Genomic DNA, 13863 nt, shown 5'->3' on the forward strand with positions numbered 1-13863 from the left:
GACCGTCTAGCATAACTGATAAGCTTTTTCACGCTGGTAGTCTTTTGCACAAGGACCGCGCCGAGTGCTATGCTGTTTGCGTTAGTGTGTAATTTTGTTTCGGCATATACGTTGAAGTGCGCAAGTATCGGTGGTGTTGGTGTTTGGAGGCGTTGTTTAAGTGCCTGAAATGCTTCCTCTTGTGCCGCTTCCCACTTGAATGCGACATTGCTTTCTGTGAGGTGAGTAAGCGGCTCGGCGATCTGTGAAAAACATTTGACGAAACGCCTGTAATAGGCGCAAATCCGAGTAATCGGCATACAGCCCATTGTACTGCTGTAAAGCGCGGTTATCCAAGCTGTTTAAACTCTGATTGGTCCCAATGTAAAACATGTAGCATGTCCGGCCATGTAGTTTCCTTTATGCTTCTTCACTCATTTATTGTTGTAACGGTCTTGTATATAGTTATGTTGGTAGCACACCTCCCCCTCACCCCTACCCTTGTTTTTTGTTCTAGTCTGTCACTTGTACCACCCCTCATGTAATGCCTCCTTCTAGGAGGCCCTTGAGGTATGAAAATAAATAAATAAATAAATGAATACAGCCTTCTTGTCAGTGGGCTGTGGAAAATCGGCGATGGCGGATGTTTTCTGCGGGTTGGGACGCACTCCAGACTCGCTTATCAGGCGTCCCAGGAACAACAGCTCCTCCTACGCGAAGCGGCACTTTCCTCGCTTCAGGGTTAGTCCAGAGGTGTTGATAGCTTGAAGTACTGCTTCAAGGCGCTGGAGATGTTTGTCGAAGCTGGAGGAAAACACGACGACGTCAGCCAAGTACACGATGCAAGTCTGCCATTTCAATCCAGTCAGCATGGTGTCCCTAGTGCGCTGGAACGTCGCAAGCGCCGAGCAAAGACCAAATAGCATAATCTTAAACTCGAAGAGGCCATCTGGTGTGATAAAGGCCGTCTTATTTCGATCTCTCTCGTCAACCTCAATTTGCCAATAGCCCGCTCTGAGATCCATCGAAGAAAAGTACTTCGCGTTGTGGATACGGTCCAGTACGTCGTCTTTTCGTGGGAGAGAGTACACGTCCTTCTTTGAGGTTTTGTTCAGGCGACGGTAATCGTCGCAAAAACGTAGGGTCCCGTCCTTGTTCAATGATACCACGGGTGATGCCCACGGACTCTGGAATGGCCCAATGATGTCATCGCATAGCATTTCGTCGACTTGTTTCTTCACGGCGTCACGTTTGCGGTTTGAGACTCGATACGGGTTTTGTCGAACTGGTCGGGCACTTTCTCCTGTTACGATGCGATGTTTTGCGACTGGGGTTTGACGAATTCGCGGTAATGACGAGAAGGAGTCCTTGAATTGCAAGAGCAGGGATTTGAGCTGGTCTTGCTTGCACTTGGAAAGGCTCGGATTGACATCGAAATTCAGTTCAGCACCTTAATTCGTCGAAGCAGCATCGAAGAGGGCGAATAAATTGCTGACCTCTAAGTATTCGTCGATGTGGGTGACCGCCGCGCCACGGTTGAAGTGCCTATATTCGCGACTAGAAAGTTTGTCAGCACTACCTTTGCTTTGCCATCACGCAGCTCAGCTATGCTTTTTGCGACGCAAATCTGACGGTTGAGAAGAAGGTGCTGATTGCCCTCGACAAGGCCTTCAATGTGTTCGGCTTTTTCGCTGCCAATACGAGGCTGGAGAAAGGCGGCACGGTGACCTGCTTTCTTAGCACATGTAAGCGGTAATTCCTTGGCGTTGTAGGGGTCGGCAGCGTGTTTTCTGAGGTTAGTCGATGATAGCGCCATGTTGACTTGGAAAGTCCATTCCAATTATCACGTCCTTAAAGCTATTTTGTAAAATCACAAAGCTCGCAGGATAAGTCTTGTTTTGATGGTGATTCTTGCTGTGCAGACTTCACTCAGCGTTATAAAGTGACCTCCAGTGGTCTGGATTTCGGGGTCTTGTCATGCAGTCCTTACTTTTATTCAACTTTGTCGCGAAATACCCACTGGCGACGGAATAGTCGGCTCTAGTATCGACGAGAGCAGTGACGAGCTGGCCGTTGAATATTGTCACAAAGACACAGGTACGCAGGCACAAAACAGGGGGTTTACTTTCATAACCCATGCGCCAGAAACGCAAACACCAGAGCACGCGCCCACAGGACTAATTCGTTGCCCTCTTCAAAAGCTGGCTACTATAGTTGCCAGCCTATCTTGCGTTGATTCCCCCCTTTCAAGAGCGATCGTCCCGGTCGATTGACTAAGTTGCTAGAGATGACCATAAAAAAAATGGTGACGTCAACGGAAAAAAAAAACCCCGCGCTGTTGTGGATAATAAGGAAAAAGTTCAACGTGTTCATAACTCGAGGGCGTGATATGTTTTCATCCGTACTACATGGACTACTTTTTAACGTGGACGTCTTCGGTTTAAACTTGTATCGGAGCTTTGAGGAACTTTCTCGTAATTCACGTCACTGAGGCAGCGCACAACTTCGTAAGGGCCAAATTAGCGTCGCAATAGCTTCTCCGAAAGCCCCCGATGTCGAACTGGTGTCCACACCCATACATAGTCACCTGGTTGATAGTGGATGTTCCTTCGGCCTTAGTTGTAACGGCAAGCGTCGATATCTTGCTGCGTGCTAATGCAGTTCCGTGCAAGCTGGCAGGCTCCCTCGGCTTTCTCAACGAAGTTGTCAACGCTGTCATTTCCGCTGGTGTCCTGGTCTACGAGGAGCATAGCGTCTAACGGTGTTGTAATGCAACGGCCATAAACAAGCTCGAATGGCGTTAGGTCTGTGGCCTCTTGCTCAGCGGTATTATAAGCAAACGTGATGTACGGCGAAATTTCAACTCCTGTTTTGTGCTCTACATCAACATACAGAGATAGCATGTCGACCAGTGTTTTGTTTAACAGCTTCATCAAGCCGTTCGTTTGGGGATGATAAGCTGTTGTTTTCCGGTGGTTGGTGTTTGTCAGCTTGGTGACTTGTTACAATAACTCTGCCGTAAATGCTGCTGTGTGATTGGTTATGAGAACAGCAGGTGCATCATGACGCAAAACAATTTTGTGGACAAAGAATCTGGTGACTTTAACTGCAGTTCTCTTAGGCACAGCTTTGGTTTCTGCATAGTGAGTCAGATAGTCGGTTGCGACGATTATCCACGTATTTTCTGAGGATGACTTAGGGAATGGACCAAGAAGATCCATTCCCACTTGCTGAAATGGTGCTCGAGGTGGGTGTAAAGGTTGGAGGAGGCTTTGTGGGTGGAACTTTACACCTCTGACAGTCACGGCAGGTGCGGACACAGCGCTGAATGAACGAATACAGTTGTGGCCAGTAGTACTTCTGTCGGATGCGCGCTAATGTCCTAGCAAAGCCTAAGTGACCAGCAGAAAGATCGTCGTGGCACTCCTGCAAAACTTTCTCACGCAGTGCCGTTGCAACGGCGAGAAAACTTCCTGGCTGCTCTCAAGATTTCTCTTGTATATAACATTGTTCCACAGGCAATACAATGTTAATCCACGTGAGAGCCGGCGTGGGATGATAACGTCTTCTCCTTGAAGATGCCGGATGACAGGAATGAGCTCAGTGTCCTCACGTTGACGCTCAGCCATCCGCACCACATCGACGATGCCAAAAACCGGTAAATCTTGTTCAGTGTCAGATGACGTCAGGGAAATAGGAGCACGAGACAGGCAGTCAGCCTCTGTATGCTTATGTCCTGATCAGTAGACTACCGTTATGTCGTACTCTTGAAGGTGTAGGCTCTAGCGGGCGAGGCAGCCTGATGGATCCCGTAGATTGGCAAGCCAACAGAGCGAATGATGGTTACTGACTGCTCTAAATGGCCGGCCGTATAGGGAGGGTGAAAACTTGTTATGGCCCAAACGATCCTAGGCTCTGTTTTTCAGTGATAGAGTAGTTAGCTTCTGCTTTTGTGAGACTACGGCTCGCGTAAGGGATCACACGCTCTGCGCCAATCTGCCATTGAACTAGAATGGCTCAGATTCCTATGTTGCTGCCTGTGACGGCTTCACTCCGATGGAGGCGGAAATGTTGTAGGCCCGTGTGCTCAGATTTTACCGCACGTTAAGGAACCCCAGGTGGTCGAAATTTCCGGAGCCCTCTGCTACGGCATCTCTCATAATCATATGGTGGTTTTGGGACGTTAAACCCGACATATCATATCAATTCCTATATTGCTGGCATTTGTGTGAATCTCGGTGTCGGCAGTGTCGTCGAAATGGGCCACCACTGGAGCTGTCTGCAGTCGATTGCGTATCTCTATGAAGGCTTGTTGTTGTTCTTTCGTCCATACGAAAGGCACATCTGGCTGTGTCAGTCTTGTAAGAGGTTCCGCAATTTTCGAAAATCCTTCGACAAAACGGCGGTAGAACGCACAGAGTCCGAGGAATCGCTGAACAGCCTTCTTGTCTCCAGGACTAGGGAAATCAGCAACGGCAGCCAACTTCTCCGGATCTAGTCAAACACCCCACGGGCTCACCACGTGGCCGAGAAACTTGAGTTCCTGATAGCCGAAGTACTACTTTTCGGGCTTGGTAGTAAGTTCGCTCTTCTTATTGCAGTGAGGACACTTTTTAGCCTTAAAAGATGCTTGTCAAACATGCTTGAAAACACAACGACATCATCCAAGTATACAAGACACGTCTGCCACTTAAGTCCAGCTAGTACAGTGTCGATCATGCGTTGAAATGTGGCGGGAGCAGAACAGAGACCGAAAGGCAGCACTTTAAATTCGTAGAGCCTGTCGGGAGTCACGAACGCGGTTTTTTCACGGTCGCCCTCGTCAACTTCAGTTTGCCAATGCCCTGACTTGAGATCTAACAATGCAAAGAACTTGACGTGGCGTAGACGGTCTAAGGCATCATCAATCCGTGGCAGGGGGTAAACGTGGCATTTTGTGACTTTGTTAAGCCGTCGATAATCGACGCAGAAGCGTAGTGTGTTGTATTTTTTCTTTACTAAGACAACAGGTGATGCCCACGGACTTGTGGAGGATTTAATTACGTCATCATTCAGCATTTTTTGAACTTGACGCCTAATCACCTCTCTTTCCTTCGGGGACACACGGTATGGATGTTGGCAAAGAAGCCGCGCTGACTCCTCGGTAACAATGCGATGTTTTGCAACGGTTGTACGTTGAACTTTCGATGATCTGGAGAAGCACTCGAGAATTCTCTCACAAGGTTTAGCAGCCGTTTTTTTCGTGAATCTAGAAAGTCTGGATTAACGTGAATGCGGCTTCCCGGGTCAGCACAAGCTTTTGCATGCAGTGAAGTAGTATCCAATGTGCCACTATCGGAAAAGTCGGCAATTTCACTGAGGAAAGCGACAGTAGTGCCACTAGGGACGTGCTGAAACTCATTGCTGAAGTTGGTCAGCAAAACTCGAGAGCATTTATTCTCTAATCAAACGAGGCATCGGGCTATGCAGATGTTTCGTTTGAGTAGCAGCGGGATATTTGCCTCTGCAATACCTTTATAATCATTGAATTCATCAAAAATGGTGCAAGTTACCAAGGTCAACACGTTACTCTTCGGCGGTAATGTGACGTCATCGTCAAAAATTCTCAAAGCATTAACGTCACTGCAGTGAAGATTGCACGCTAAAGCGTGTGCCGTAGAAAACGTCACCTGCGACTCTTGCAAGTCAATCACGGCTCCGTTATCACGCAGAAAGTCCAGTCCGAGATTTAGGTCCCTCGAGCAACTCTGCAGTATTACAATATCTTCTAGATACGTAAATCCGTGAATACCGACTCGCGCTGTGCACCGTCCCACCAGAGTGAGAGGATGGCCTCTAGCCGTACGTATATGCGACCCAGCCCACTGGGTAGAAACCTTCTTCAGCCTGCAGGCAAGACCCATGCTCATAACGGAAGTGTCTGCTCCAGTGTCGATTAGCGCCATTACTTCTTCTTCGTCCACAGTTACCGCAATGTTTGATGTCACTACTCTTTGTATCACATTTGACTGCATCTGTACATTTTTTTGCTGCCGTCGCTGTTATCGTAGTGGAGGATCTTCCATAGAGTCAGCGTCAGCGGCCTGACCTCCGGAAATCGTTGAACTCTGTTTTCCCGACTTGCAGGACTGGGTGAACGGCGTTTTGGAGCGCCGCGTGTATAGGCTGGGCTCGGTTACCTGTAGCGAGCAGGCGACGACGAGCAGGTCTTTTGCGACCGATGTTCGATACTGCTACGATTCGAGATGAAACTCTCTATTTCCTGGGATCGCTCGCAAGGTTGTGGACAAGGGGCATTAGGCGAAAATCCACGGAGACCCATACGACAGTATGGACATGTTCGGTAGACGTGTCCAGCTTCCCCGCAGTGGAAACAAAGGGGCCTGTCTGTGGTCACGTGAACACCAGATGCCACTCTTCCTCGGTCGTGCTTCGGCGATCAACGGCGGGCTCCAAGGACGAAAGTCTATCTGTATTGGCTGAGCGCGTCACTCATTGGAGTAAAACACGCTGGTTGAACTGCACGATGGAGGACATCGCACTGCTTCCGCGTAGCTCATTCCGACGCAGTGTCCCTGTAGTGGCACCTCGGACTGTTGGGAACGTGAACGGCTTGCCGTAGCTCGGCGCATACCATCTCCGCAACGGAGAGCTGCTCTACAGGTGAAGCAGTCACCTGCATCTTTTGTAGCTCCTCCTTCATGAGAGCTCAGATAAGCTCTCGCAATGCGCTGATGTCATTGCCGAGAGTGACAGAAGTGACCTCACTTGGATGTACACCCCGGTTATACTGCCAGGCACGCTGTTGAAGGGCCCTCTCCACGGCAGTGGCTTCCTCATGGAACTCCGCAAGTGCCGCAGGAGGGTTTCAAATCAGGCCGGCAAAAATATCTTCTTTAACACCACACAATAAGTGGCGAACTTTCTTGGATTCGGTCATAAAGGGTTCCGCAGACCTCAAAAGCCGATCCATGTCCGCTATGTAAGTCATCATTTTTTCGTTAGGGCCTTGAACCCTTGCCTCTATAGCACGCTCCGCTGTATCTTTCCTGTCCTCTTGGGCAAAGGCCTTGAGGAACTGCTGGTGAAACTCATCCCATAATGTGAGCGTTGCTTCATGGTTCTCATAGTACAATTTCGCGGAGTCCTCGAGAAAGCAGTATACATAGCCTAGCTTACGCTCTGGGGTCCAGTCGTTAATGACGGCGACCTGGTTGAAATGCTCCAGCCAGTCGTCGGCATCTTCAAAAGTAGCTCCGTGAAATATCTTCGGCGTCCTTGGCTGGTTGACAACCAGGTGCTCTGGTGCTGGCGCTGACGTTAGGCGGTGTTTGATTCATAGTCCTCTGACGTTCAGACAGCCAACCGTGCTGTGGCTCGAGTCCCTGGAGACAACGGCTGGAACAGACGTGCACAGCGGTCAGCTCGGCTGAGCTACTCAATGGACTTGCGTCAGGGATCTTTCAGGGGACCGTATCATCTACTGGCCCCGCCACGGTGGTCTAGTGGCTAAGGTACTCGGTTGCTGACCCGCAGGGCGCGGGTTCGAATCCCGGCTGCGGCGGCTGCATTTCCGATGGAGGCGGAAATGTTGTAGGCCCGTGTACTCACATTTGGGTGCACGTTAAAGAACCCAAGGTGGTCGAAATTTCCGGAGCCCTCCACTACGGCGTCTCTCATAATCATATGGTGGTTTTGGGACGTTAAACCCCACATATCAATCGTATCATCTACTGTACCCCGCATCTCCACCAGACAATGTCACAAAGGCACAGGGACGCAGGCACAAAAATAGGGCGTTTACTTTCGTAACCCAAAGGCCAAAAGCACAAACACCAGAGCACGCACCCACCGAACTACTTCGTTATCCTCCTCAGAGGCTAGAACTATAGTTGCCAGCCTACCTCGCATCATTAATAATATACTACAGCCAATCTTTACATTATCGATACAAAGATTAAGGCCAACCTACAAAGGGGTAAATCGAATACTTGAAGAGAGAAATGGCAGCTTTTGTAAAACATGCTGCGTCACTGCATGGTTACCACTACAGTAACATGTGGTTTGCTTAGTATGCTTCATTTACAAGGGCAGCAACCATTTGTCATTGCCTGGTGCTGTAATCTATTCACAGAAAATCTGTGTGACATGGTTTTCATTGTTTTCTGTATTTCCTGTGGCTTTGCAGGTTCCTTGTCTTCGGTATCCCATGAGCGGTACCATTCACTCGTGTCCGTCCAAGGCGGGCTAAATTCCTGCCGACAGTGCACCTATGTGACCAAGTACAGTGCAAACATGAAAACGCACATTCGCAGACACACGGGTGAGCGCCCTTTCCTGTGCTACTTGTGTCCAGCTGCATTCTATCAAGAGAGTCATCTCACAGAACATATTCGTACGCACACAGGAGAGCATCCCTATTCCTGTGACGTATGCAACACATCATTCTTGCAAAAATCTCACCTCATAACCCACATGCGTACTCACTCAAGAGAGCGTCCATATTCCTGCAACCATTGCAGTGCATCCTTCTCGCAAAAAAATTGTCCTCGTGAGACACATGCGCAACCACACAGGAGAGCGTCCTTTTTCTTGTGACCACTGCAGTGCATCCTTCTCACGAAATCAGAAACTCGTGCTGCTTGTGTCTCGTTGTCATGAAACCAACAGGCCGTAAAAAGTGAGTAGTCAACAAGCTTTCTTGGAAGAGAAGGAAGTGTGCAAGGTGGGCGAGAAGAGGAGGAGGAGGAGGAAGGGAAGAAATGAAAGGCAGGGAGGTCAACCAGATGCACGTCCGGTTTGCTACCCTGCACTGGGGGAAGGGGTGAGGGGATTAAAGGAGAAGAGAAAGAGAAGTGAAGGGCAACGTGTGTGTAGATGTGACCTTGTCCATTGCAAGCTTATAAGCGGTCGTGTAGTCCGGTCGTCTTTAGAAAACTTAGCAATGCCCGCGTCGCTTTGCTGGCCAGCGATGCGTAGAGCCATGAGCCAAGTATCTTCTCTTCGGAAAAGGTCTACTGTCTAGTGTCTCTAACGTTTCGCGGAGCGAGAGTTTGTTGACTAGAGGTTACAGTGTAGATTGAGATCTGGAAAGTAACTTGGCTTGGCTGCTCGCAAGGGAGAATGTCGTAAATTTGTGAAAGGAAAGGCGAGCTGTAGAAGAGAGAGGGTGCAATGAGAGACCACTCTGAGCTGTGATTATCCACACATTTGTGCTCCACTCTGAAACAACACATGCTCCATAAAATAATATGGTAAGTAACTAGAGGCACATGGGAATAAAAAATTGCGCAGTCCCAAGTGGATGAAAAAACTTTCAGCTTGGTTGAAATCTAAACCATGGTTCTCGAATTAGGTATTTTATGTTCGACATAAGGCGGTATTGCTTTTATATTCGGCATAATTTGTTTGCCTTAATGTCATGAGATTATGTACCTTTAAAAAGCTACATATGTTGATTTCATTCGTAAGCCCGCTCCGGCATTTGTTTAGTGAACTATGCAAACGTCGCTTTGCTTGAATGAACTCAAAGACAACAGTGTGTGTGTTTGTGTGTGTGCGTGCACACACACAAACACACACACACACACATATATATATTGTGGGCATTTGTTACTTGCATCGTCCTCATCCCTGCATGATCACAATCACCATCATCCGCTTGTCTCTTTGTCCTCATTGCCACTCTGGTTCATCGTCATCGTCTGTGTACTGGCTCTGCCCGTTCGTTTTGCGAAATCTTTCCTCAATTAAACGCTGTCGCAACCCAGACTACCAAGACTTCATACGTGGTGGAGGTGGATTTTCGGTCCTCTTACCTCCCGCAGCCCGCTCTACCCGCTGGAGCTTCGTTCAGGCCGCCGATTGCGCCCACTGTCAGGCAGCATGTCCCAGACCGAGCCTACCGGTGCTCATGTCATCAACCACGCACCGCCGCAAGCTGCCCCTCCTATTTACATACACGGACATCAGCGGGAACCCCCGCTCTTCGCTGGTCGTCGTGGAGAAGACGTAGAAGACTGGCTCGACCACTACGACTGCGTAAGTGTCACTAATCGGTGGGACGAGGCCGCCAAACTGTGTTACGTCCCATTTTATCTGACCGGAGTCGCAAAGACATGGTATTTTAACCACGTCATTGACTTACCCGACTGGGCTACCTTCCAGCAGCAGCTGCGACACGTTTTTGGCACCCCGGACATTCGATCCGCCGTCGCGAAGAGGACACTTGATACTCGCCGACAACATCCCGGTGAATCGTACACTTCATACATCGAGGATGTCTTCGCACTGTGCCGGCGTGTCAATCAATCCATGCCGGAATCGGACAAAGTGCGCCACATATTGAAAGGCATTGGGCCTGTTGCCTTTAATGCACTCGCTGTGCAAAACCCAGCTACCATCGCTGATGTCGTGACGACATGCCAGCGCCTTGATGCGCTGGACTCCGTTCGCCTCCAACCAGACATTGGCGACCACCACTTCACGTCAGATGGCCACCTGCGCGACCTCATCCGGGACATTATACGCGAAGAATTGCGGTCCATGGGCTTCACACCTCTTACACCACGACCTACACAGCCTTCGGGAATGCCCTTACGTGACATCATCAGGGAGGAACTTACAACGCTGACCGGCGTTGCGCCCGTACAGGCACATGCTTCACGCCCCATACCCACGTACCCTGAAGTTGCTGCTGTGCCTCCCAGCGACGCCCACGCGACATTGCCGCGTCCATCCTACGCGTCAGTTGCTGCCGCTCCCCCGGTCAACTACCATTCCGTACCCCCTGACCCTCCGGCCCACCTGACCGCGCTATCTACAGGTGCCCCGAATGTCTTCTATTCCCTACCGTGGCGCTCGTCTCGCCCTGTTTGCTACTAGTGTGGCTATCGCGGCCACATATCTCGTTTCTGCCGAAAGCGCCAGCAAGATGAGCGTCGGAACGACGTGCGTGAACGGGATTTGTATGCCGGGGCGTCTTATCAAGGTCGGCGTTATTCGTCTCCCCCGCACCGTTTTCCATCTCCTCCTGCATCGACCGCACCACGAAACAGCCGAAACACGAGACGCCGCTCGCCTTCGCCCTTCCGCCGTTCCACTTCTCCACTTCGGCCCGCCTCATTCACCTCTGAAATTCATTCGGAAAACTAAGTGATGCAGTTTGTGGAGGAAAAACTGCATTCGGAATCGGAACTGAAATTCCTCCATCGGGTCCGTGTAACATGGTTTCTGTGGAAGTGGAAGGAGTGCGAGTCGATGCTTTGGTGGACACAGGTGCGACATTGTCTGTGATACGTGCTAATTTGTGTGAACATTTAAGGAAAGTAATGACGCCTTACGATGGCCCCACATTAGTTGCTGCCCAGGGGAACGTCATTTGCCCTTCCGCGTTTTGTACTGTGCGTGTTTTCATCGACGCCATCCGCCATCATGTCCAGTTTGCTGTCCTGTCCCGCTGCTCTCACCAACTAATTTTAGGGTGGGATTTTCTATCATCTGTTTCCGCGGCGATTTGTTGTGGACAACGCGTCGTTCACTTCGCTGACACGGACTACATGCTTGACGACGACAATCAGAAGCCACTTCGTCTGGTCGCTGCGAAAGACATCGAACTGCCGCCACTACAAGAGCATATTGTCAGCATTATCTCCAACGACATCTATCACGGGGATGTATTGGTCTCACCGTCACCACTTTGCGTTCGCAAAGGTATAGTTCTTCCGTCCGGTGTCGTTCGTTTTTGCAATGGCTCGGCACTTGTCACCGCTGTCAACTCTACACGGGAGAAGATCTTACTGCCACAGGGCACTACTGTGGCCCATGTTGCTGACTTCGAGTCTGTATTTGTCACGCCACTTCAGGCCATCACATCCAAAGAACCTTGCCTCGGTGAGCATGTTTCTTCCTCCGCCTTTACCACCGCTATCAGCAGCGAATCGACATATTCACGGAGGCAGCAGCTGCTCGCATTGTTACAGAAACGTTCAAATTATTTCGATATTTGCTCGTCTAAGCTGGGCCGCACTAATACTACAGCACATTGAATTCAAACTGTTGGGACATCTATTGTACGCCGCCGACCCTACCGCGTGTCTCTAACTGAAAGAAAAATTATAGAAGAAAACGTTGCGGACATGCTTAAACGGGAAGTCATCCGTCCTTCATCTAGCCCTTGGTCGTCTCCCATTGTTTTGGTCCGCAAAAAGGATGGCTCTGTGCGTTTTTGCGTGGACTACCGGGCGCTCAATAAGATCACACGCAAGGACGTGTACCCTATGCCACGCATTGACGACGCCCTTGATTCCCTACAAGGCGCGGAATTCTTTTCAAGCATCGACTTGCGTTCTGGGTACTGGCAGATTCCCATGCATGAAGACAATAAGCATAAAACGGCGTTTGCAACCCCCGACGGGCTATATGAATTTAACGTGATGCCTTTCGGGCTCTGCAACGCACCCGCGACTTTTGAGCGCATGGTAGATACCGTGCTGCGCGGTCTGAAATTGAAAAGTTGCCTGTGCTACCTGGACGACATTATTATCTTTTCGTCAACGTTTCTTGAGCACCTAGAACGACTGGATCAAGTTCTGACGTGCCTTGCCGGCGCCGGGCTTCAAATAAACACTAAGAAATGCTCTTTCGCTAGCAAATCTATCAAGGTCTTAGGACATGTCGTTAGCAAAGATGGCATCCGGCCCGACCCTGACGAAATTTCTGCAGTCCTTCACTTTCCGCGTCCCGAAAAACCAAAGGAGCTTCGCAGTTTCCTTGGCCTCGCCTCCTATTTTCGCCGGTTTATCCAGAACTTCGCTTCTATTGCTGCTCCATTACACCAACTACTCGCTTCGAACGTCCCCTTTTTGTGGTCTCAAGAATGTGAAACGGCATTCGAGCTGTTGAAGCGGTCACTCACGTCTGAACCTCTGCTCTGCCACTTTGACGAAGCCGCACCGACTATCCTTCATATCGACGCTAGCGGCCTTAGTATAGGAGCCGTTCTTCTACAACGCGACAAGTCTTCCCTAGAGAAAGTTGTTGCATATGCCAGTCGCGTACTCACCCCTGCTGAAAAGAACTACACTATAACTGAGCAAGAGTGTCTGGCTGTGGTTTGGTCGGTCCAGAAGTTCCGTCCCTATCTCCACGGCCGTCACTTCACAATCGTTACAGACCACCATGCCTTATGCTGGCTTTCTACACTGAAAAACTTGTCCGGACGCTTGGGTCGGTGGATACTACGCTTGCAGGAGTACGACTTTGACATAACTTACAAGTCAGGCAGAAAACATCGAGACGCCGATGCTTTATCTCGTTGCCCGCTTCCGACTACCCATATCAGCGTTGGTGAGAACTCAAACGCCACATCTACCAAAGTTCATACGCTCGCATCAATAACACGACCCTTTTCGGACGACCAGGCAACATTTATCTCCCACCAGCGGTCCGATTCATACTGCAGACGCATGATGGACCACCTTTCGGGAGTTTCTCATCCACCAAACGCGCGACTCCGTCGTCAACTCCTGCACTTTAAGCTGGACAATGGGGTTCTCTACCGCCACGTCTACCACCCTGACGGTCAGCGCTGGGTTCCTGTACTGCCACGCTCTCTTCGACTTCAGGTGCTCGAAGCCTTCCACGACGACTTGACTGCTGGTCATCTTGGTTTTAAAAAAACTCTTGACCGCATTCGATGTTGTTATTACTGGCCTGGCCTTTCTTCTAGTGTAGCGCGGTACGTCGGTTCCTGCTACCCATGCCAGCGTCGTAAACTCCCCACGTCTGCACCTGCTGGACCTCTACAGCCACTTCCGTGCCCGTCAATGCCTTTCGAGGTTGTAGGTGTTGACCTTTACGGGCCTCTCCCCGTCACATCTGCTG

At 50.0% G+C, this 13863-nt stretch overlaps 1 protein-coding gene across 5 annotated transcripts in view; it reads left to right on the forward strand.

Moving 5' to 3' along the window:
• Window positions 1-13863, forward strand: part of LOC119163817 (uncharacterized) — a 65411-nt gene that overhangs the window by 17220 nt on the left and 34328 nt on the right. For all 5 annotated transcript variants that reach the window (XR_012886145.1, XR_012886143.1, XR_012886144.1 and 2 more), the window contains exon 2: window positions 8168-8302. Coding sequence is in view for 2 of the 5 variants with exons in the window: in XM_075873636.1 (XP_075729751.1) it covers window positions 8168-8302 (135 nt within the window). In the remaining 3 variants the exon portion in view is untranslated. The remainder of the gene's footprint in view (window positions 1-8167; window positions 8303-13863) is intronic.

Source organism: Rhipicephalus microplus, chromosome 9 (assembly GCF_043290135.1).
Source record: "Rhipicephalus microplus isolate Deutch F79 chromosome 9, USDA_Rmic, whole genome shotgun sequence".
Taxonomy (NCBI): domain Eukaryota; kingdom Metazoa; phylum Arthropoda; class Arachnida; order Ixodida; family Ixodidae; genus Rhipicephalus; species Rhipicephalus microplus.